Source organism: Perissodus microlepis, chromosome 23, assembly GCF_051167445.1.
Source record: "Perissodus microlepis isolate ML-2025 ecotype Zambia chromosome 23, ASM5116744v1, whole genome shotgun sequence".
Lineage (NCBI taxonomy): Eukaryota > Metazoa > Chordata > Actinopteri > Cichliformes > Cichlidae > Perissodus > Perissodus microlepis.
Genome location: NC_140482.1, coordinates 6,610,244 through 6,635,859, shown reverse-complemented (window position 1 = coordinate 6,635,859; position 25,616 = coordinate 6,610,244). Strand labels below are relative to the sequence as shown.

Below are 25,616 nucleotides of genomic sequence, written 5' to 3'. Positions count from 1 at the left end.
GTAGCTCGAAGCATGTGTGTTATTACCTTAGCCGGGGCATGCCCGTACCTTGGGTGGCCCGACAGTGAGTCTAGTGCCTCCTGGTGAAACACGGGGACACCCAGAAATCAGGTCGGGAATATGTTTCATGGGTTAGATTAGGATGTCTGTGTGTGTGTGTGCAAAGATGAACTCTTTAGATAAAAATCAGCGACATTTTTAATGATCCCGGGGGAAATTGGGTCACTGTAGCAGCAAAGAATATCATGAAGATAAAAATCCAGAATATGTAGATGATCAAAGAGAACCGATTCTGTTTCTCTCCCTGTTTTCTGTCACCCATGCAGTGCTATAATGGTAGATGCTCATATCAGACAAAGTTTCCAATAAATAGGCCAGCACGTGTGCAAATAATCTCAGACTTCTTACTGCTCCAAACACTCTGTTTCAGACAGTTTTTTTTCTGCTCTGCATCTGCGTGATGTCATTTGCCCCGCCCATGTGCTGGTGAAACCTTCTGTTTGCGAGTGGCAGCAAAACAGAAGAAAGGTGGCTTAAAGGGCCGAGACGGCAGATGAGTCGAGGAGCTGCACCAAGACAAGCGTGGGATAAAATGATCTTGACGAGTCTAAGAATAAAAATATGCATCTGTTAATGGGTTGCATCCCCTTTGAAGATGCAGCAGCCATCGGTTTACTCCAGAATCCTGTGTGTGGCTTTGTTTACATGTGTGCCTGTGAGTGCTCTTATCATTTAAGCCCCCCCAAAGAAATGCCGGACATCTCTGATGCTGTGAGATGAAGCATCATCCCCGTGAAGACCAAAAGGAGATCGCGAAAGTCCCTGTCGACCCTCTGCTCTTGATGTGCCTGTAACCCCGCCCACACACACACGCGGACGCACACACTAAAGATGCTGATAGGGTCAAGTCGGGGCTATCTCTGGCTTATCTCCCACCGTCAGATCTAAAGCTGTCTGTCAGTGATGAAGAGAAGAAAGCTGAAGGCCTCAACCGGGATCACTCAGCCTCTCAAAGACTGCCCGACTTTCGCAAAGCCTCCTCCTCGAATCCACAGCCAGCTGACTACGGCCAAAAACACTGATGGGAGCGAGAGAGTGTAGGAGAGGTGTTGCAAGAGAGAGAGAAGAGGTAGAGAGGTGTGTGTTTGTGTGTGATGGAGATGTGTGTGTGTGTGAGTGAATTGGGGGGGGGGGTAGAAAAAAATGAGGGAGAGTTATCAGTCATGCCGTCAGTCTCTGGGGCGGGTTGTGATAAGAGAGGCAGCGGTTGGTATCTCTCTTTCTCTCTCACTCCCACATACACACATTATGTGAGAGAGAAAGGCCCTGTTGTGTTCCCCTCTACTGCCCATGAGTGAACACAGCGCAGGTGTGCTGGGGTGAGGGCTCAGACTGTATGGCAGCCATTTGTCGACTTCATTTTGGGGCAGAGAGACGAGAGAGGGAATACAGATGGTGAGACCTTGGGAGGGGATGGGGGGGGGGGGGGGGGGGGGGGGTTCTGTAGAAAAACGGGGTTCCCATATTGCAGCAGCAGGTTAAGTGTTTTGTTGCAAGGCCTCTTTCACTGAGAGACGTGACCTGTGGCTTTTTTTAAACAGGCGGCGTGCTTCCAGCGCGTATCGTTTTAGTCATTTTCAGCATTTCCTAAACGGTGTCTTCTCATAAATGTCTTCTTCGCCACTGCATCTCCTCTTCTATATAAACAGAAGATTTAGCCATGACGTAATGTTTCACCTACACAGGAACTCACAAGTCATCAAGACCGTAGTTTGATTGACAGGTGTTCTTGCAAGTGCTGTGCAGCATTAGCTTGTTGCCAGGAGTACCAATGCATATGCAACCAAGAATCTGAGACTTCACAGTATCTCGTGTATTCCCTTGCGGGTTAAATCCAAACACGTTGCATCCACAACATTCCCACTGTACATCTCACACAGTTCAGCTTCCATTAGTCATGTGCTGACCCGATATTTTGGGGGGGGGGGGGCAAGGGCAATGGTGGGAGGAGAGATGTTGACAAATGTTGGAGGGGGAGTATCAAATGACCCCTGGGGACGGAAGGGAGGGGCGGAGCAGAAAGTGACCCAGTGTTGCTTGAAGGTTTGGAAGTGCCTGTCTTCTCTCTCTTCCTTGTTATCTCTCTGAAAGGGTGATAGCGGAGGTTAAGCAAAGATCACTTCTGCTCTTTAAAGACTTCAGTCAGTGCTTTTGCCTCAGATAACGCACACAACACGCATATAATCAAGTCCCCGATACACTGAAAGCGTTCGGCAGTAGAGGTGGGCGGATCAATCCATTTGGTATCAGATCGATATTAGCACGGATGGATTGATACTTCTTTTTCTAAGTTCTGTATATAGCCCACTGAATTGTGTTGTGTAATTTTTTTTTTTAATTTTGGGGAAATGAAAAAATATGTGTCAGGCATGCACTATGAAAAATGAAGGTATCGGTATCTGTAATACTGGCTTTGTATTTTCTTGCCATCGATACCAAAATTTGCAATAACAAAAGTTCATGTGGGCACAGACACCCCCCCCCCCCCCAACTGGAAGCTCAGATTAGCCAATCACAGTGACATCTGACAGCCATCGTATCCTCAGGGCCAGAGGTGGGTTTTAAAATGACTGACAGGCAGTAAGAAAGCCGCAAGTCGATGGCGTCTTCTAAACCTGGGGGTGTGTAGCGGCGGGGGATTGACAGTTGACTGAGGTGACAGACAGACAGTGACACACAGACTTGTCATACAACCTTCTGTCAAGGGCATTGGGGGGGGGTCTTCTCTTGACATTTACTACAATGTCAAGAGAAGACACAACTATTCTCCACACAACTTTCAGGTTGTGTGGAGAATAAAGAAAGAAGACGATGCTTAACGTTATAAAAGTGCACACACTCAGAGGTAAAAGCTCCTACAGAGAAGCAGTACAGTATCTTACATTGCCTCAGAGACTTTGCTGTGACCTTTAGGAATGCACATTTCCAAAGAAAGATGCCAGCATGGCTACATACTGTACCTCATTACACAGCCAGGCCTCAACCAGTCCATTACATTACACGGTAATACAAGCCATAGGCAGGGCACATGGGCTGGACGCTGGAGAGGCCTTTCTCAGCAGATTATTTTGGGCTCGGTACTGTGTCATTACACGGCCTCACGCTCTGTATTTAGCCCTGTTGATTGCAGGGCTGAAATTGGGCAGGGCTGAGGTGGGTTCTCCCTCCACTGAGTCGAGGGCTTTGACATATAGTATCGGTCGTTCTTGTGCGTGTGTGTATTTTGTGGCAAAAGTCGGCTGTGCAGCCACCCGCCTCACTAATCAGACACTCCCTTCTTTCTCACTCTCTGTGATATATTTTTGATCTTCATCTGCACCCCCGCCCATTTTTTAAACAGCCCCAGGAGAAGCTGTGATCCCCTGGTTTACCATGAGAATGGTTTTTTTTTTTGTTTGTTTGTTTGTTTTATCTCGGTCTCATCTGTGTAAGAGTTAATATCTGTGGTGTCTTTTGAAATAGGATGCATCTGTTTATGTGTGTGTGAGTGAGAGAATGAGGGAGAGCGTGCCCCCCACCCCCCCATCCCCACCTCCTATAACCGGCGATCGACGGGAGGGGGCGGAGCCGAGGCGCAGTGACTGTAACGCGATAGCTGCTCAGCTCAAAAGCGCGATCACTCACACTCACAGTGCGCACACCTCACAGGCTGGACCCACGCTGCTGTCGGGGCAGAGCGCAGGCTTCACGGAGCCGTTACCAGAAAGAGGAGCGAAGACAGCAGAGAGGAGAGGTGCTGCAGGAGGAGGCACGGCATGTTCGTTGTTTCTGAGGATCGAGAGCGCGCTGCTTTTCATTTATTTCGTTACTTTTGTGCCTCGCTGGGAAGCAGCTTCGGACTGGGGTTTACGTGGCTTTGAGAGCTGTTACCGTTGGACTTTTTTTTCTCTTCGGGTTTCTTATAAAGCTCCTACCGGAGAACCAGCCAAACCCTCGTGTGCGTAAAATCCGCGAGCGGGAGGACGCAGAGTTATAGGGAGATACCGGGACAGGGAGAGTCCCCCTCATCGGTCAGAAGTTGGCGCACCCCGGAGCCTGCTGTCCTGTCCGGACTCTGCGAGGCGCAGATATCCCCTGAAGCCTCCCAGCTGCGGAGCGCACGCAGCACTGATCAAGGAGTTTGTTGATTCACTGTGGGTCTTTTCTTCTTCTTCTTCTTCTTCTTTTTTTTTGGATGCGGTTTGGTGGCATCGCTCCGCTAAATGGACAGAGTCAAAAGGACAGCGCTTACAAAATATTCAGATTTTTCTCAGTGACAAGTAGTTGGCGCACACTTTTCTCCACCAATGGTTTAATAAACACCGTGGGCTTTTTACTACAGCGGTTTAGTTTTCACTGCTGGTCCCGAACGGCTGTGGATTTTTTTTTTCTTTTGGAGGAACGGCAGCATTTCAATCCTGCGAGGTGGAAACATTAGATACTTGAAACTATCTACAAGTTTTTTTGTTTTGTTTTTTCGTTTTGTGTGTGATTCAACATGGATTTTGTGTTCTCGTTGGTTGGATTTTTAATGGCAGTGTGCCATGTGTCGTTAAGAGTCAGAGGACAAAACGGTGAGTTTTTTTGGTTACTTCTTGATTTTGACGCACTCGTGATCTGAGTCAGCCAAAACAGCCTAATTGACACTAAACGTTGCTCTAAATCACGGGACCGTGTTTTTACTATAAGCACCACATTTAAGTATCATCTTCTCTTGGTCATTGTAATTGCTTTTATCCTTCAAATTCATTTCCAGGTCTCCGAGTCATGTTTCAAATTATTTCAACACACAAACGCTCCCATGATAAAGCTGTTGATGTTTTATTCCTGCTAAATATGGCAAATACAGCAGCCTGCGGAGGAAAGGCTCTGTATTTGTTTTGTTTTTAAATGTTTAGATCTTATGCACTTGTTTCATCAAAATCATACTAAAACATTAAAAACTGAAAGACATGGATGCGTTCATTAAATGTTTAGAAAAACGGAAAGTGGAAATTGTTACGCTTAGAATAGTTTGCCGTGAAGCGTGAATGTTAAATTTAAACACGATGTTTATCCAACCCGTTCTCATCACTTGTTTTCCTTTGATTAATCATCTCTGGATATAAACTAACCCCACGCCTGATTAAAATGCTTTTGCGCACATCGTGATGAAAACGGCTAAAGCTGGGTGAAGAGTCTGCGTCTCACAGAGCCCGTGCGTAAAAGCGTACAAGCTTCAGTTGTGTTGACTAATAGGATCACTATCTTCATCAGCCACCACGAGTCTCTCCTTCAGTATCTCCTCGTGCTCCTCCGGGTTGTCTGGGCAGGGTGAAGCCAAGGCTGAGAGCTCCAGGCGGCGTGGAGGCACACCGCCACCTCTGCGCTCTTAGCCGTCTAAAAGAAAAGAAAAAAACAGCAACTAGGAAGATAAGGAGCAGCATAATAGGAGCCAGTTGGTATGGATTTAGAGCCTTGCTTTAAGGTACTTAAGTAGTTTACTGTTCAAACAGAAACGGCACTGTGGTATAGCTTAACCACATGAGTCCTTTGTATTCTTCAAAAAAAAAAGGGGGGGAAATAATTTTCAGGTTTCACCATGTGGCATAAAAATCAGGGTGATCGCGATGCGTTCGATCGCCGGCAAATAAATGAGTGGATTACAAATTCACGCGTGCCGCTTCTTTACGCGGACAGAAATTGTGACAGATTTGAAGCTGCTGCCGGTGGTTGTTGTTGGTGGTGAGCAAGGCTTGTTTTACCATACAGAGAAGTGACGCCACTGGTGGGATGACACATGGCTTCACGCTCGGCTCACTCGTTCCTGTCTCGGTTTGTTGACGCATTTACGGTGGCACACTTTTTCATATTTATGTGCGCTTTTCTTCGCCGCTGTGGTGATCAGGTGGCATTTCGCTAAAAAAAAAAAAAAAAAAAAAAAAAAGACAAAACCCAAAACTGCTTTATGTCTTTCTTTCGCGTGGCTGTGATTCTCAGTCCTGGCTTTTTACTTCTTAATCATCATGCGCTGTAGTAAGATGTACATTTTATGCGATCTGGATAAGTAGTCTACTGGGAGTAGGCGGGCTGGGGAGCTGTCCGTGAGCTCATCATGACTGCTCAGCCTTTACAACACCACCCGCTGGCGTGCCTCAAAACAAAGGCAAGCTCTCTCTTCACTTCATTTGCACCCATCATCTTCTTCTTTTTTTTTTTTTTAAAGCTACTTGTTTTAAATAGGACAGCTATCTCAGCCATCCCTCTGAATGTGTGTGAGTGTGTTTTTCACTGGCTGCGCATGTACCCATTGATCAGAGACAGATGTGGGCCTCTTGGCAGTCATCAGGCAGGCAAGAAGCTGGATCCCCCCCTATTCTCTCTCTCTCCCCTGCCAAGACACTGCACCACATCTCCCTGCCTCTGTACTCCCCTCAAGAGCCACATTACACACAGATGCCAGAGGAAAGAGAGACTGACAGATAACAGAACAGAGACAGAACAGGGAGAAAGCGAGAGCAGCATAAACAGAGAGACAGGGGGAGTGGGAGAAAGACGGTGACTCCAGAGTTTAAGAAAGCACAGAAGAGTGACCGAGCCATAGCACGAAGGCAACAAAGAGGAGGAACGCTCAGAAACCAGATCAGCTGAGTGGATTCCGCATCAAGCAGCACGGTGGAGTAAAAGGGCAACATCAAAGTGTGCAGGGGTCAAGAGTCAGATCGCATCCGGGGTTCATGAAGGGACAGCGTCACGTAAAGTGGGATAAAGCCCCAGCCACAGGGGTGAAAATACTATAGCAGAGATCCTCTTGTGAATGTTAAGCACACAGAGTCACGTTAAAGTGTTTCGTTTTCTAAAGAGTTGCTGTTTTGTGATGACAGAGTCCATCTGTGCTTCGGCAACTTGATACATTTGCAGCAGCAAAAGGTTTCCCCTAAAATGTAATGTTATGGAACGAGCAGATGCACGCCTGAGGCATCCCAGCCAGGAAACTCTTTTAAGTGTAAAAATCCTACGAGGTGCCAGGGTAAATGATCCACTAAAGATGTTCAGCGCTTGGACAGGTCATGCTGTGGACTTCTGGGTTTTTTTTGTTTTTTTTCTGCTGGTGGCACCTTCACCCTCATTACAAAGCACCATTTTTTTGTGTGTGTCTTCCTCAGGCAGTTTTCTGCTGCAATATTTCTGCACGAAGAAGAGTCACTTCCATTCCATTTGTCCTGTAATCACAATAGTTTGACTCGCTGACATGTGCATTAATTACTCCTTACCACAAGCATTAATATTCAAGCCATTAAGCAGCTCATTTGCATGTTTATTGAGCGGGCGGCTGTGCATCCTCTCCATTCATGGTATTGACTTCTTTAGAAGTTGGATTTCTATTATTTAATAATATCAGCTCCAGGGTGAAAAGAACTTAGTAAATTTTATCACCTTACATCATGTTTTTTTCTTTTCTCCCCCTTCACCCCTTTGCCTCTTGTCTTCTCCTCTCGTCTAGGATCCTTTGCATTTCTCTGTATTTTAATCTGGCCTGCCTCAGAGGTATCATCTGCGAAAAAAAACAAGGTCACCTCTCTTAGCATTCATAGCCAAAGACAAACCGAGCGGCCCGTTCAATACCAGTCAGGTATGAGAGTCACAGGCTCGCACAAAGCCCTTGAACAGCTCACCACACTCAGGGTGAAATTAAATACAAGACCCCCATAAATAAAACAGAGCTGGGTCTTTTCAGTCTGTCGCATTAGCTGCACATGGGGGGGATCTTAACGGGCGCTGGGGGACTGGGTTTTTAGGTAGGGAGCCATAGGGGGTCAGCTATGTCAAGAGGCAGGGTGTTTTAGAATCTACTGCAATTCAAACCGCGGGTTCTTAAAAGAAGGAAGCAGTTCAGGAGTGTAAATTTAAAGAGAAGAAACTGCCTTTTTTTGTAAGAAGTGTAATTCACCCAAAAAGAGGTTACTTTTTTTTTTCTTCTTCCTTTTTTTTAAGCAGTCAGTTCCACTGCAAGGTAACACTCTGCAAGGTGGGGGGTAGAGGGTGCTAACAAATCACCAAGACTCCTGCAGCGAAGCTCAATTCTTCACAGCTTTCCCTTGCTGATGTAGGCTCGCTCCACCTTAGACGGGGAAAATCTTTTGTGAAAAGTGCTTCGGTGGTGCAGGTTTGACACTGGCGCGCAGAGCCAAGGGGGTGCACTGGTGGGGGGAGAAGGAGACGTGATACAGTAGCCAGGTAGCGTTTAGGATTAGGCCCACACCATTACCCCCCCTCCACCCACCTCCTGCTGAAGGCACCAGTGACCATCTGTTTACTCGATTGATCCATTGATCCATTGATCAGGATGGCCAGCGCTGTGCATTTAGCTGATTAACGTGGGGCACTTATCCTGTTAGGGAGGGAGGAGTAGAGAAGGAGAAAGAAAAGGGAGGCAAAGAGGATTTGGGGATATTATCTGCTTTTGATGTGGCTTTTGTTAGTTCTTAAAAGAAATAATCCCCCTTTAAACACAGTTAACAGTGTTTAACAAAAAAGCCATTGTCAGCGACTGTTGTGTTTCTTGGAGCCGACTGTTATTTGCTTTTGGTCAAGTTTCACAAGCTCAAATCCACCTAAGCATCAATGCATGCTAGTGACCACTGAAATCGGGCTCAGCTTTCAGCGGAGCGCCGTCGTTTAGCTACAGCGTATTTGATTTTAGATGTAAATTTGACACTGCGTTGTGTCAGTGAGGGGAGAGATTTCTATGCTTGTTTTATGTTCACAAGCACAGACACAGCCCCCCCTGACAGGAACAAGAAAATGTTATGGCCGTCCAATCAGAATGCAGGGAATGAATAAAGGCGTTAAACTGTAATCCTCAGGTTTATTTCTACAGACTCCTCAATCTGAAAGGAAACGACGACAAGAATAGAGCATAAAAAAGTGAAATGAGTCTCAAATGTCTTTCTGAAATAAAGTTATTGGTTAATTAAACTAATATGAACGTGGAATGAGAAATAAAGAACCAGCTGGATGATAGAAGTGCAACAGTTTTTGTCTCATTATTTTTATATTTCTGGTCTATTAACAATCTTGCTGTTTCCTTGCATGCATACACCTGTACACTTTACCTGCATCACATCCATGGCCAATTTGGACTCACCAATTAGCCTAACATGTGTCTTTTGACTGAGGGGGGAAGTCGGAGTACCTGGCGAGAGAAAGCATGAGTCTCTCTCTCTTAACGCTTTTATTTTGAATACGGCAACAAGAAACATTTGAAACCAGCATATTGACTAAACTCAACCATCTATGACTGGGTGGGCCACGCTCCCTGCTGCTGAGGCGCACACTGGTTTGACCTAAAAGGTCTTAAAGCAGGTCCCCACCTCTTCATCTCCCTCCCTCCTTTGGCCCAGCCTAGTGTCGAATGGGTGAGATTAAAAGCAGTCAGAGAGACAACCCCATGCTCTCTGAATGTCTGAATGCATGAGTGCTGCCCACTCACTCCCCTCGTATTCCCTCACTCTGGGTGATAGCACTTTTTAATTAAGGTGGGGAAGCGGGGAGGGAGCAGGCGCAAGGGACGGGACGAGAGACACTAGGAATGATGGAGGGATTTATCAGCGCCTCTCCTCGCACTCGCGGCTTATCCCAGAGCGTGACGCCGTGCCTCCCCGATAAGGCAGCTAATAGAAATAAGAGCGGCGGGACGTGCAGCCGAACTCACACATGCTGCAGAAACCTGAGCTAAGACATGCAGACGTATGCACATTTTCTCAGATAATGAAGATAAAGGCACTCGCATTGGGTGCGAAGACGTCTCAGGAGCGACTAAAAAAGAAATGCGCACACACACTCACACAAAAGTCATTAATTCATTTCATTGATACAGTCTGCGCTGTGCTTTATGTCTTTTGGATTTCAGTTCCATCCACTCAAAACGCAGCTCTGCAAACATACTCTTAAGACTCACACATACATAAAAGTGGCATTGTTCATTGTAATAGGGCCTTGGTCCATGCATGGCAGGGACATATGCAGCACTTTGTGTGTGAGTGTTTGTGTGCAGACAGATGGGCTGCTCTAGTAGAAGAGACAGTGTAATTCGTGGAGCTCGCTGGCAGCTCCTGAGTGCTTCCCCTCTGTTACTCATCCAGCACCACAAGTTCTGTTCACACCCAAACATTCTGCTTTAAAGTGAAACACACACACACACATTTGTACCATATAAGCATCCTCATAATGGCGAGCTATTCAAAAAATTAGAAGAGAATACACACACATCTGTCACTTTCCTTCTTCTATTTTATTTTTTTCTCATCAGCCGCAAACAAACACCCACCAAACTGCACACACGCATGTTTGCCTGTGTGTGTGTGTGTGTGTGTGTGTGAGAGGTGACTGACAGAGGTTTCCCCCTGGGGGTCGGCATCTGCAGGACAGCACCGGATAGCAGTCATGTCTTAATGAGGCTCGTCAGGCTCTTTTGCGCTGCACACATGCACCCGCTCCTTTCTCCATCTTTTCTCTCTCCTCCTCGGCTGCCTGTATTTTTTTCCCCTTCCTCATCACCTTTTGTCGCCTCCTCCCTCTCCCCGCGCCTGTCACTCCTCTCCCTCGCTCTTCCCACCTATGTGCTCACCACCGCCCATCATGAATCAACCCAGCCTGCCGCCTTCACCCCCCCTCCGATCAATCTTTCCCCTTCTTTCTCAATCCGTGTTTTATCCATCGCCTCGCCATCAATCCTCCACCCTTCCTCACATCCCTCTGCTCTTCTTCATCCTCTTTCTTCACCCTCATCCTCTCTGTCACATCTCCCATTTTCCTTTCCTACTGTAATCCTTTCATCCCCCCTTCTCTTCCCACTCGTTCTGTCATTTCTCCTGCATCCCTCCTCTTCATCCTCCTTTGGAGGCCACTGAATGGGCAGCTCAGGGAAAAAAAGTGTTGAGGCTGCAGGATTCTCCCCAAACGACTTAATCTGCCGAGGCTCTGCGCGCTGATAGCCTCTTGCACACCGTCCCCTCCATAGGCTTCCCAACAATGACTGTCTGTCTGCACAGCCGCGGCAGATAAAGAGATGTCTGTGCATGTGTGTGTCTATGTGTGTGTGTGTGTCGGTCTTTCTGTCTGTCTTTGTCATTCTTTCCTATCCCTGCTATCTTTTTGAAAAATTTCAGTTAGTGATTTTTTTCCTCCCTCCTGTGATTGACAGGCCCTCTGCGTGTTTTTGGAAGTGAGTTTGTGTGTGTGTGTGGGTGGTCCTTTGAACATTGTGCAGTGGCTCTCTGTGTTTCCGTGTGTTTATACGTGCACCTAAACGCGTGGGAGTGCGTTAAAGCATGTATTCATGTGTGCACTTATGGCTAAAATTGCGTGTGTGTATATTTGTGCAGTAGTTTGTATCTGTGCGTACGCATGTGGGCGGCTGGAGTCATGCGCTCCCATGAAATCACCGGCAGCTCTGTGTGTGTGCGTGTGCCTGATGTGAGCGTGGGCGTTGCTCCTCTCCAGTAACAAAGTAAGGAAGCCATCGCAGCTCTATCAAATGTCAGAGAATCTAAGTGTGCCTTTTAAGCACAATAGGCGGTGGAAATGTCAACACTTGAAGGGTCTATTACACTTCAAGCCTTTGGTGCTGTTTTTTCCCCCCCTTATCTTTCCTTCTGTTTCCTTTATTGGTGCTTTCACAGAAATTTGAAAGAAACAGGCAAAAATATCAACCCATTTATGTCAATAATGGATTCATTCCAGTAGCTGAGTGGTTAAGGCCAACGTTTAGTGACACATTGTTAATGCCATATGATTCATGTTCCTGTCTCAGTTCCTTTCCTTCCTCATATGTATTCCTACGAACGTCCGCTACTGTAGTGAAACAGGATTTGTCTGTTGTTGCGTTCAAAATCGTGTTGGTTATTAAAGATCTCACTGGAGGATCAGCAAACATAAGCTAAACAAGGGATTGCCAAACAGGGATACAGTTAGCCCAGAGTGTACTTCAGGTCCAACCAAAGTCCTTCTAGAAGAATTATCTAAATTAACTTTCACCAGGACAAAAAGAAATGAATGGAAAGAATCAGTCAAATCTTAAAGAAACGCTTAACAAGTCATGACTTTGCCCTAAAATACATTTTTAAAGAGTCTATCCTAGTCTATTTTTTTCTATCCCTTGGAAGATATTCTTCCATAGATTTCAATTTAGGATTCTTTGTCTGTTTTCACTATCTGAACGTCTCTCTTTGATTGTGTCTTTGGTGCTTCTCTCCATAACCAGCAGGCACATGAAAAGATTAGCTCAACTAATAAGAAAATCCAAAAAAGAGCAAGAATTGAACCGACCCGAGCAGTAACTTCTTAAAGTAATGGCTAACCGGTAAAAGTCAACACAGAAAATAGATAAGTAAATATGAAAGATTATGGTTAGAAGTAAACGCAAACAAGAAGTTAAATAAAAGTAAAATGTATGTACAAAGTGTTACAATAGGATGTTAAAACAATGGATAAAAACGTTAGCTAAAACTATGGTGAAAAGCTAAAGTTGTTAGCTAGCACTATGCTATCCAAACAGAATTTTAAAAGATTTAACAGGTAAAATTGATCAGTAATCATAAAATAAAACATTAGAACCATTGTGGATGAAAGCAGTTTGGATTAATCTTAGAGCTGTTGTGGTACATCAAATGAAAAAGGTTGGGACCATCTGAGCTAAGCTAGCTCCTGCTGTTGTCATGGCGCCCCTGTTTTTTTTTTTTTCTCTAAAATTGATAATATCTCAAATCTGTTGCAGAGTAAGATTAATAAAGAACCAATATGCACAAGGCTGCCGGGCTTTGTGCGTGCATGTGTGCAGAATACTCATATATGTTTCTTTTGTATGTGCATGTGAGTTTATGTGTTTAGCATGTTTGTGGGAGATAACGGAGAGAGCGAGAGCCGCCGTGGCTCACGGGGCGAAATCAGAGAATGGGGTCTTTTGTTGGCGCGTTAGCTTCTCATTACAGAGTAGGGGTGAACCCCAGAACCTAGCTAGACAGGCCGTCTGCGTGTCACTTCCTGTCTAAGCCTGCAGAGCTACGCTATTGGCAAGCTATTGTTCCTGGGAGAGCGTGATAGGATCAGGGAATGTGTCCTAATGTTTGCAGATTGGCTTGCAGGAGCAACAATTACACTTGGAGAACGCTCCCTATGGGGGAGTAGGGAGATAAGAGCCTGGGTGTGGAAGAGGGTGAAAAAGGCTCGGTGTGTTTCTCTGTGTGTGTGTGTGTGTGCGCGCTTTCACCAAATGCAACAGTAATGATCTTTTATTGTTTTAATAGCTTACCCATGTGGCCTGCTTGCATTGAGAATCCACAATGGAGAAGTTTTTCCAATTTCCTCCTAACTGACAGCCTAAATTGCTTTCTTTTGTTTTACTGTTCATTTGTTGCTCATCCCATCTTCATATAGAGAAGCAAGGTAAATGAAGGGGCGCCCACTGAGATGCTGCACAAGGGGAGCGCATCATTTCCTCAAGCTTTTTTTATTATTTATTTATTATTTTTCAGTGCTTTAAATGAGTCTGCCCTGCAAATGACGCTGTGTAGAAATGCATCAAATTATGTTTAAAATAAAAACATGCATAAAACATTCTTAACCGCTCCTCTTCACCTGCTTTATAGTCAGTACCTCCCAGCACCTTCTAACTCACCTTTCTGTCTCTTACACAGCGCCGGAGTGCGGAGGTTTGCTAGATGCCAGCGAGGCCGGTTATATCACCTCCCCTGGCTATCCTCTGGAGTACCCCCCACACCAGAACTGCCACTGGATCATCACGGCGCCAGAGCCCTCGCAGCGCATCGTCCTCAACTTCAACCCCCACTTTGAGATCGAGAGGCTCGACTGCAAGTAAGACGGGAAGGCCGGGGAGGGGGGAAGGAGCTGGATTCGGGTCATAATGGTGCAGTCCATAAAACCCACTCTTTTCTGTCAGGGGAAAATTGGCTTCACCAGTAAGATGGTGTGCTATTATTGTGGCTGAATGATGATTCATGTTGACACGTTCATTAGTATGCTGCGAAAGCATCCGTATCTCAAATAAGTAATTTCCAGTTGAGGCGCACAGATTTTTACATACTGTTATAATTCAGTGCCGGGTGGTTTGGCCCAATTCCAGGCTGTTGAAACGTAATCCGCATTTTGACCACAACAGGTCAATCGCAAAGGAAATTTTAATTGCAGATTGCAGGCTTCCTGTGAATAGCAGACCATTAGGTAGACTGTGGTTTTCTTTTTATATTTTCTGACATAATTATTTATTCAGAAAATGGAAAGCACATAAGCTCCACGTAGAAGCACATAACCATTAAACTCATTTTGTCCTGGATGCTAGTCGCCTTCTCCCAGGCAGTTATGGGGGTTAAATTCCTTGCTCAAGGGCACATCAGCTGCAATATCAACCCTCTGTGTTTTAGAGGACAGGAAACGCTGCTCATTTCCACATCCCAAGGTTTTCTGCTTCTTTCACACACTCTTGAATACAGACGAGGAAAAACAGGTCGCAATAAAACAATAAAACACAAATGGAAAGAATGATTCAGATAGTTTAATAATAAGTTCCTGTGTTATTTCCGCTGGTTAAGCTTTAAAAAAAAAAAAAAGCGTTGTCAGCCAGGATGTATTTGTGTTTTATCCTGCTAAGAACCATACAAGGTGAGGTTTTTAACCTTCTGAAGAACAGCAGACTAGTTGGGAAGATTTTTGACAGATGTAAAAATTTGAAATTTACTTTTGAAGGCATCAGCCAGCATTACCCAGACTATAAAGCTCTAATCCCCCCTCCATCTGATAATCAAATGCCAAGCAACATTTGGAAGTCGGCGTCTGCTTTTGGGCAGTAAAGACAGAATGATAAGATAGGATGTAAGAAAATGAATCATGATGTATTTTGAAGTCAGACATTGGAGGGTGGGCCGAGAGAGAATAAACAGGGGAGGCTTTAAGAAGTAATAGAAGGGAACGAGACCCAGCTGTTTATCTCGATATGAGCGAGTTGGTCAGTTTCCTTTCTCAGAGACATAAATAATCCAAATCATATGGTCTTCTATTGTCTATGACCTCAGAGGAAGACGGTAGTGGGAGGGTGGAAAAAGCTCCCAGTCTCTACTGTTTAATTCAATTTTATATACAACCAATTTTGGTCAAACGATGAGTCCATTTGGTCAGTTTATCAGTGCACTTTCTCTCTCTTCTCCACTCTGTAAATTGAAGAATTAATAATGGGGGTTTTTTTTGCATTTATTTTATTTTTTTGCATTGTTCGTCTACAAAGTGCTTTGTCTGGCCGGGAGAGGGGAAGAAAAACCAAACCAAAATAAAAAAACGTTGCTTTCATGAGCGCATGAATGGCCGCTTTGGTTGGAAAAGGTTTTGTAATATTTGACGGGTTCTTTTCGCACGGTAGCGCCGCGACGGCATTGAACTTGAAATGTTATTTTGATGTCGCCGCCTTTGAGTCTCCAGGTTTCCGTCGTGTTTTTTTGTTGTGTAATTATCTTTTTGCACTAAAGCGCCTCTCCGCTTTGACACCAGCATCGCTGTGTCGGCAATGCGGCGTGCCCGCACTTCCTGCTGGACTGGTAGAGAGGGAGGGAGGGATGCCTCAGCTGTTGATAAGCAGTGTGTCAGACAGTTTCTCACAGCCCAAGGCATGCAGGGCAGGAGGAGGCTGAGGGAGGAGGAAGAGAAACTGAAATACCCCCTTCTCCTACTTCTTCTTTTTTTCCCTTCGGTACAGACAATCTTATTAGGATGGTTTTTTTAAACATTTTTTTTTTTAACACACGCCTGAAGGGGACAAGGCCTCGGCGTGCCCTCTAACACACACCCCCACTCAGTCTCCCTTCATCCTGTATGTATGAGTGTGTGAGTGTGAGTGGGCGTTTATGAGTGAGTAACTGTGCAAGCACGTTTTGCAAGTTTGTACGGTTAGCATCCTTCTCTATCCATCACACCTCTGGTGACCCCCACCCCCCCAGTTTGGAAAGAAATAGGGAATAATGCCAACATGTTTTTATGCATCACCTTTAACACCAGTGTGCCCTTCTGTGTTTTGTAGAGAACCCTTTAAGGCACAGAAAACAGCAAAATAGGGCTTGATAATCCTCCTCTCTCCATCCCGTGTTATGCTTTTCTTTTTTTTTTCTTTTTTACACGGATTGATCCAGGCCCTGTAGCGCTGTTACGGGTTGCTTCCTTTTCTTGCCTGTATGATTAGGCATGGCGGTGTGAGAGAGTGAGCAGAGAGGAGATTTTTGCATGTTTTCACGGTCCTCCCTGCGAGGTTAGGGCAAGGGGAGCCAGAGGGCTTTCCAGGAGGAGGGAAGGGCTCGGTATCTCGGCCGGGGCTGAAAATCTGCGTGACAGGTGGGATTACAGAGATGGCAGAGCAGAAAACCGGAGCGGTGTTACCTGAAAGACGCAGGGCTGTGGTGTCTGGACTGCTGATCATGGAAGCACGCAGGAAACGGGGGAAAAATGGTCACATGAAAGGCTGAACATGTGTTTTTGGATATGCTTATAAAGCACGCGTGCACGTGCGCTCTTAAGCACGCAACCTGTCGGTGTAAAAGTGCTCATCAGTCATCACCTCACCACCCCCACCCCATACCAAGGCACTTTAGGCCTTTATAAAACTGAGAAAAGTGCTTGGTCAGCTCAGGCAAGGCTTCTGAACGCTAATATCCCCTGCCAGCTGGTGATTTTCCCTCGGCGGGTTCAAACAGTCAGTACTAGTGCGATGTAACGAAGCCAAACAGCGGCTCGACTGCAGCAATCAAATCGTGAGCCTTATGCAGGCGCTCCATGTCTGAGGTGGCACTTTAATTCAGGATTTCATTTCAGGGGGAGTCCGGCCATGTGCCAAATAGCTCTTACCTCCAGGCTGCCAGCCGATTGATGCGAACTAAATGTAATAAAGGCTAGATGAAATATCAGGCCCATATCTCTAATGCAATCTGCCATCACCAAGCCCCAGGATGCTACCTAGTGATATACCAGGAGTCGAGGAAGGGGAGAGAGAGCGTTTCTCTCCAGCTCTCTTTCTCGACGTCTCCCTCCTCCGATTTTTTCCTTCCCTCCATCTCTCCCTTTGTTCTTCCTCTCTCCCTCTCGCTCCCGCCCAAGGAGGTGTTTTATTTTCATGCACTTGAATTAAACATTGAAACGGGTGGGTGCACGCGCACACACAGACACACACACAGACACAAAAACAGTCATTCAAGAAGATCCATTTCTTGCACTTTTTCCCGGTTTTTATTTTCTCACTTTTATTTGGTTATTTGTTATTGAATGCAGTCTGCCTGAGGTGGAAAGATTTTATTATATAACTTTATAACTCTTCAGACACACAGCTAGACACCCCCCACACCCATCCCCACCCCCCGGGGCTTGTGACATGTCTGGCCACAGCGAGAAGTGCCACCAACACACGTACCAGCTCTGTGTTTCTATGCGTGATATCGCCTTTTTGCTAGAGCTCGAGGGAGGGGTGGGATCAATGTCTGTATTCCGCTTGTAATGGGAAATCTATAAATGATCAGCAATAGCCAGAGGGGAAGGAAAGTAAAGAAGGTGCAAAAAGGGAAAGGGAAGGATGATGGCTGAGGATGAAAGGAAGGACAGACGAGCTCCCAGAGGTCATGGCTAAAGGAGGGAGTTGTTCCAGGATCATATCTGTCAACATCTGGCACTTGGCCTACAGTTAGGACACAATCATGGTCATCAGCGTCCAGCAGTCAACACAGCTGCCGGGATTTAATGATGATATAATGGCTAACTGGTACAATTAACCGTAAAAACCCAGCATGTGATTAGGATAGCCCGGTGCAGCTGCAGCACTGTTGTCTCTGTATTCATCTGTCACAAATGTAATCAGAGTTGATGAACTACGCCGCGGTGCGAGGAAAGCACAACGGCCAACATGCTTCGATAGAGGTGAAACGCGTCCAGCGAGAGTCAGCAGGGTCACGGCTTCAGTGCAGACAGCGTTTATAGTTTGATGCTTCCGATCGATGCTGCACTAGAAGGTCTGGGGCTGAGCCTAGACAGTCTGTGGTCAGTGGTTTGGCCCGAGTCATCTGTAAGCATGAACTCGTGATGGACAGCAAGGGGGAGGGCGGCGAGGCATGAGGAGATGAGAAGGAGAAGTGCTGTTTGTTTTTTGGAGGGGGCTAGATTGAAGATGGCAGGCCCCCGCGGATCTGCTGGGATTTCTCTCGCAGCATCTAGTTAATATTTCAGAGGCACTTATGGCTTATTAGAGTCCCCTTTGCGGGTGGGAGGGAGTGTGTGTTCAGATATGTGAATATCTGGGTGTGTGTGCCTTTGCTTAATTTCTGCCTCTGCTTGTGTAAATCGCGGCGAGGCGGACGAAAGAAAGCCAAAGACAGCGCCTCATTGTTTACTGGATCGGGGTCTTGAGGTTTCTCTGAGATCTGAGAAGTAGAAAAAACGGGTGGAGAAACACAGGCAACAGGAAGGGGGGAAATCATTTCAGCCGACAGCCCCGAGTGTCTGAGGGTACGGCCAAGTTTGATTTCCTGATGCTCGAGAACAGCTGTTCCCCTTTTAACAGCATAAACAAAATAAATCAAGGAGACAGTGACGCACCCGTGGCAAATTACGTGTTAATCTCTTACATAGTGCTGAAGTTCCCAGAAAATGCTTTGTGTAGGCACTGAGAATAAACTAAATGAAACACATACACAAAGCTAGCTCTTTTACAGAAGGGTGGTTAGATGAGAACTCATGTGCTGATTTCACAAAAGATGCAGGAGGACGGTACCAGCAAGGACTGTAAATGTATATAGCAGATCCCTAAAGGGGAATGACCAGACTGACTGCACATTATTGCATAGTGACCACTAGCAGGGTCAGTAAGGCCACAGAGGCATAAAAGGCCTATAAATATATAAGCAAACAGTGCTCTGCAAAAAGACTTAACACCTAACAAAGACTTGCAACCTCATATCTCTCCACAAGCTCCTGCTTAGAAGATCTGCCTAAATGAACACATCAAGATTAATGTTGGCTATGAGAAGTTCCCAGATTTCACAATAACACCTGCTAAATGATGGGTGATGATAGCGAATAGGGCGGACCGTCGACTCTTCGCAAGATAGGTTGTTAAATCTGCCCCCTCACATAAATAGTGCTCATTCTACTACTCTCCTCTAGCAAGGCTAAAAGGTGCCATACAAGCACAGCTCACATTGTTTAATGGCACTGATTATTGTCAAATATGTGACAATAAATAAATCTTTGCTACGTAAACCTCAGAAAAGGATGCTCTGAGTAATTTAGATAAAGTGTCATCATGTATAGTAATCTTCCAGAGCAGCTTCATTGTTTATGATACCGTCAGCACTCATTTGGCATCTCTTAAAAGAAACCAGTACTGCTCGTACCAGTTTCGTCTTTAGTGGTTTCTCGATTTTTTATAGCCTATTTTTACAGTTTCTGCTGTGTGTCAATGTAGAGTTTTACACTGTTTTGTGGTGTGTATGTATACTCGCTTTGGGCCTGCGTTTGGTTGTACTGAGGCACTGCTGCCTGCAGGAAATGTCCCCGGTCCCCAGCAAACAGCAAAATGTGTGAAAGGCAATTAGTTGTTTTGTCGCAGGGGTGTCGTGATATATGAGATCAGAGGAAGAGAAGACGTGTCTGGGCTGGTGCAGAATTACTGGCCTTTAAGGGTTTTTAGTTTCTCTAACCTTCTCCCTCTGTTCCAGCTATATTCTATAGGGGAAATGAGGGTGGGCGAAACTGCTGCCCCCCATAATGGTTCCCTAACACAGGGCTGGTTGTGCAGACCTAGACAGACCACCAGACAGACGGAAAGTTGGGGATGGATGGTGTCAGACAGAAAGGTGGAGTTTGAATCAAAACAATTCCTAGAGGAATCTGGATCTGGATGGGGGCTTTCTGCTTCCGTGTGTGTGTGAGAGAGAGCGGGACGCGGCGCTAATGCGTACCTTCATGGGCGCAGATGTGCGAGTGCGCATGTGCAAATGATTTATGTGTGTGTCTGCGCAGTGTCCTGGAATGCAATCAAGTGTGTGCTTGGGAGAGACAGACAGTGGGCTCTCACACGTCAGGTCCTCATGCAAGTATTCATCAGAGCCTGGGGAGAGGCTGAGCGAACAGGTCAATAATCACATCTGAGGAACACTCACTCACTGACGCTAATCCACGACAGGAGAGAGGGAGAGGGGAGAGAAGGATAGAGACCCACTCCAAAATCAATTAAAACCTAATTAGGCTCTCAGCTCTTTCGCGGGCCTTTTATCCTCGGCGTTGGTGATGCAGCATCGAGTGTGTACGCGCACGCATGTGCTTGTCTATGCCGGCATGTGTCTGTGTACACGTCTGTCTTTGTGTGTTTGTTGGCACATGTTTTGAGTGTGTGTTTTCCCTAAAGCATGTGTCAGTAACAGCCCTAAGCAGGCGTACTTAAGGGATGGCCGCGGCTCTCACAGACTCACAGTTGGAGCCTGCCACTAAAGCCTCTACGATCGCCTCTGTAATGCAGGATTACAACCAAGACACGTATAAGAGTATTGGACAACAGCTTCTTTACTTACTAGGAGGAGAGCTCTTCAGGCCTTCTTTTGTGCAGATTGGCTTGAGCCCCAGTCGTCATCACAAGCTTAGACTGGAGGAGCGTGCAAGAAGACTGAAACATGTCGCAGTGCACCTTTGAAACTTTAAGCTTTATGAATTTTTAAAAAAGTAATAATAAAAATTGGTAAGAGAGAGGCAGAGAGAGTGAAACTGTTGAAACCGGTTCAGGAGGTGTAGCAATATCAGGCTATCATGCTATTTAGCCTAAGGCTGCTTTCACACCAGCCGTGTTTGGTTGGTTTAAATCAGACTCTGGTTCACCTGTGCAGAAGTGGACACAGTAATTCCACTCAAGTGCAGACCAAAACCGAGACCCTTTGGAGGAGGTGGTCTTGGTGGGGTTCTAAATGAACTCCAGAGCAGTTTGTTCGTGGCATGAATGTGATCCCACCACGATCCAACCAAGCTAACAGGTGTGACAGTACAGTTGTAGCTAAACACCTTTCCGTAGGTAACATAGCTGTGTGCGAAGTTCTGCAGAAGCCAACAACTAGCCTTGAAATGAACATAATGAAAAAGCTACAAGTCCACAAACCCATCAACTGGCTGCGACCAGAGTAAACGGGTCAGGCTTCAGACTCTGTGTGTCTTGCATTTCCCCCCTAATCCAACTCTGGCACTGTTTTCGTTAAACCCTCCTTTGCCTCATATATAAACCTTCTTACCTTCATCTCGGCTTTAAAATATTCTCTGAAACCATGACCTGAAAATCTTCCCAAGGCCAAATCAAACCTGAGATTCCTTTATTTCCCAAAGTGCATGTCCTTTGTACTCTTTTTTTTTTTGGTTTAATTAACTCGCCTCGTCCTGTACGTTCTTTTTGTTGGTCAGATGCTTTCATGTGGCGATATTGCAGGCTCATTGCAGCATTTTCACACTTCGAGCCTCACCTGTGCATGTACCACTCTGACCTAGATTAATATGGTTGGGATTATCCCTCCATCAGCAGTCTTAGCTTGAATGCTCTGTATAGGAATCAATACACTGCAGGAATGCGATAGCCAAAAAAGAGGCTTAGTGACTCTACTTAATCCAGGTTTTATTCCAAGCAGGCAGCACAAAAGCAGTCTTAGTGCTGAGATTCCACAAAGAAACACAGCCTTGAGCTGATTGGTTTGTCTCAGCTCTTCTGAACGCTTTTCATTGTAGAGAAGTCGCGGGGGGGAAAGCGCTTACCTGTTCGGGACATTGACGAGATGCTGAGTTTGAATGCGGCTCCGAAACCCGGAGTCATCTGCGATGATTTTTTAACATCAAACAACCCGTCACGCTAATTAGCGAGACAACAGCAGCCCTGTTGTTTTGTGACAGCTTTGTTACACGAACTAATTGAAGCAAGTGCGTTTTGCATGCCTGTATGTTTGAAGGGTGTAGCTGCAGGGTGCCTGCAGCAATGCAGTCAGCTACATTGGGAAAACCCAGTGTTTTGTGTTTAGTGTGTGTGTGTGGTAAAGACACTTGTAGAGAGAAACACGATTGAGTATCATGATAGATTATAAAATTACAAGGAAATTATTCACAGTTGCAACAACTTGCAATGCAATAACAACACAAATCTTGCACTCATACAGCAGCAAAACAAGCTCATGCTTAAGAGAATATAAGAGATAGAAAAGTGCAGATTCCTCTCAGACACTATTTGGATGAAAATTATTGAAACTTGCTTTAAAACAGTAATCCAGCACTGAGTTAGAAACAAGCAAAAATCATGGAGATTTCTACACCTTCCAGTATTCACACAACCTAAAATTACTATCCTGAAACCTGGTGATTCACTTTCAGCTCCAAAACATGAACTAGCTCCATCTTTATCATATCAGCAGAGCTATGATATAATTTAATGATGGCTGTCCAAGGCAGGGCTGTGTTTTCATACACTGCGTAGTATTCGCTAGCCTTTAAGGGAGCTAAGGAGACCAAATTAGTCTACCATTCATAGAGACTTTTTTTTGCCTACATGAATATCAATGAAAAATCTTTAGACCCATATTTTATGTGTGTTATCTCATGCAGGCTACATATCTGCATTAAACTTTGTGTCCTTGTGGAAAACAAGTGCAAAAGTGGAAATTTGGAAAACTTTGATGCTGTAAAATCCATCCATGTAGTATTTTCCTTAAAGGGAAACAGATACTAAATATCAGCCTGCAGCTGTGGTGCATCTGCAAGCCACTTTGCAACCCACCGGCTTCTTCTTTCATCCTGTACCCCACATGATCATCGCGGTGGGTCTTGTTGCTCCCAGGACAGACGGATGGAAATAACAATCTTCTTTTGACTTGAATGATCCTGACTGAACTCTGTGACTCTGTGTCGCCGCTTATGTCTAATAATGGCACAGGAGTGACACTCGGGGTTAATTTTGGATCAGCTGGTTGGGCTGCCTCTTTGTGTGTGTTTTTCACACACACACACACACACACACACACACACACACACACACACACACACACACACACACACACACACACACACACACACACACATGCGTAGTAGCCTGCCAGTTGAGAATTTGCTTTTATCATTCAGGGTCAGTTAGCTGGTCAAAGGTCAAAATGAGCCAAGAGCTCAAGCATGTGTAAGCTAATAAGCAAGGTGCCTGTGCATTTCTTTGGACCAATTTTACTCTCCGCTCCTTCACCTTAATGTCATCATCCCCCCCCCAGCCTTCACCTTTTTACTATTTCATGAGCTCCTGCCTATTTTTGCGCCTCTTATTAACAAATCCATCCATTTGCCCCAGTCTTCACCCTCAGATTGCAGCCACTTGTTCAATTACGTTCTGCTCAAACGCAGCCCTCTCTTCATTTTCTTTCCTGTTATCCAAGATTTGGTAAAATGGCGAGAGCTAACCTCGAGCTGATGTCAGAGGGATCTGAGCTTGTTGTCTCAAGCAGAACTGGGTCATAAGAGCTAAATTTATTGAATACAGCTGAGGGGAAGCAGCACATATGAGGTGTGGCAGAGATGTTTATTTGTGTCTTGAAGTTGTGTTGTGCTATTTCGCTCTGTGTATTCTGTCCTGAGGCTGAACTCTGACGGTAAATAGATCCACACCTGTCTGTTTTTTATTAGCTGAGCCGATTGCATAACCCCATAACTATCTACATTTATCTCCCCTCTACATTTCTCCTTTTATCTCTTTACCTTTTTTAATCCCTTCCTGATGCATTAAACTCTGAGTATGCTGCATCCTAGGATTTTTTTAAGGAATGCTTTTAAGAGAACAATCTAATTCATTTCTCTTATTCTTTTCAGATACGACTTCATAGAGATCCGCGATGGAACTTCAGAGACGGCCGATGTTTTGGGGCGGCACTGCAGCAACATCGCCCCAGGGCCAATTATCTCATCTGGGCCATCCCTCCAAATCAGATTTGTCTCCGACTACGCCCATCAGGGAGCCGGCTTCTCTTTGCGCTACGAGATATTCAAAACAGGTAAGGAAGCATTAACGGGTTGTGTTCTTAAAGCTGGGTCTGTTTAGTGCCACATTAACCCTTTAAAGCCGATCGGAGTGGGCACGCTCCGTTTTGCGTAACTATTTTTAAATCCCGGTAGCACTGCAACCACGTAAGCTAGCACAATAATTTTTTTTGCATATGAAGCCGGAGGAGTTGTACTTACATCTTATGCTATCAGCTTGTCCAAAGTCACAGTTTCCTTCCACATATAGCTTTGCAAAAACTGCATAAAAAGCAGCAACAAAAACATAATATTCCAGAAACAGGCACGGGAAACTGTTCTTGAAGTACAGAGAGAGAGAGAGAGCTGTTCATGAAGTGTGATTTTATCGTGGTGGAAGCAAAACAGCAAAAGTCAGAGGGAATTCATGACGATGTTTATGTGAAGCGTAGTTTGGATCTTCTTTTGCTGCTGGTTCAGTCAATATTGTTTGGAGAGAGATCAAACTAACAGCTTTAGAATCAGCGCAAAAAGGGCGTGAACACAAAGCGCGGACCCGCCGAAACATCAGAATCAGCGAGCTGTCGGCTTTCAGCCCCGACCGTGTCCGTGCCGTCGGGTGAGAAAGGCGACATCTCACTGATTCTGATCCGCGGGTCTGCGCTTTGTGTTTACGTCTTTGTGCAGAAGCCGTGTTCCTGCTCTTATTTACTGTTTTAAATGTTTGGTGGTTGTCAAAATTTTGTGACGTTTCACCTGAGATTCTGGAATTTTCGGCAAAATACATTTATATAAAAAAATCGATTCAGGATTTTAATGAATCGATATCACGTTATCCAAGCCAGAATCGATTTTAATCGATGAATCGATTATTAAAACCCACCCCTAGTCAATAACGCCACACAGTTCATTGTGTTTTTTCTTAATTTTCTTGTTTTTCTGCAGACTTTTTTGGGCAATTCAAGCAATATTTTATATTACATGAAAAACAAAACAAACAACAACAAAACCTAAAACAGTGTGCATCATTTTGTTACAGTTTATGTGTGGGACATATTTCATCAAACGTAAGGCTCCCCTTCTCAAAAACACTCAAGTTAATGGTTTTTTGTCATCATGCGCCTCCTTCGCCTTCATGTTAGCGGCCCAAAACCCGCAATCACTCATCCCATCACTTTCCCAGTAATTTACTTCAGCAGAGGGGACCGGGTATGCAGGCAAAACTTACAGAGCGAGGACAAAACAACAACTTTTAAGTTGCCTCAAAGCACGTGAGGAATGCGTTCTTATATGAAGCAAGAATACACTTCCTCCGGGGCCGTTAGGAAGACTGGGGTGTGGGAAGGGTTATTGTGGGATGATGGAAAATGGAAAGAGCTCCGAGGCTACTTGGGAGTTTGACTTAAGGTCAAAGGTTTATGAGCGGAGGCAGAGGCGAGGAGATTGATGGGGACGAGCGTGTGGCGAAATTGAATTTTCTCAAAAGTCGTCAAAGTGCACGAGGTGAAGTGCGCTTTGCGGGCAAGGCTGAAGTATTGTTTTAG

At 45.4% G+C, this 25,616-nt stretch overlaps 1 protein-coding gene across 2 annotated transcripts in view; it reads left to right on the top strand.

The window, feature by feature from the left end:
• The first annotated feature begins 3,668 nt into the window (after positions 1–3,668).
• Positions 3,669–25,616, top strand: part of nrp2a (neuropilin 2a) — a 62,477-nt gene continuing 40,529 nt past the window's right edge. For both annotated transcript variants that reach the window (XM_084920337.1, XM_084920338.1), the window contains exons 1-3: positions 3,669–4,613; positions 13,716–13,893; positions 23,926–24,107. In XM_084920337.1, coding sequence (XP_084776463.1) covers positions 4,538–4,613; positions 13,716–13,893; positions 23,926–24,107 — 436 coding nt within the window. In that variant the 5' untranslated portion in view covers positions 3,669–4,537. The remainder of the gene's footprint in view (positions 4,614–13,715; positions 13,894–23,925; positions 24,108–25,616) is intronic.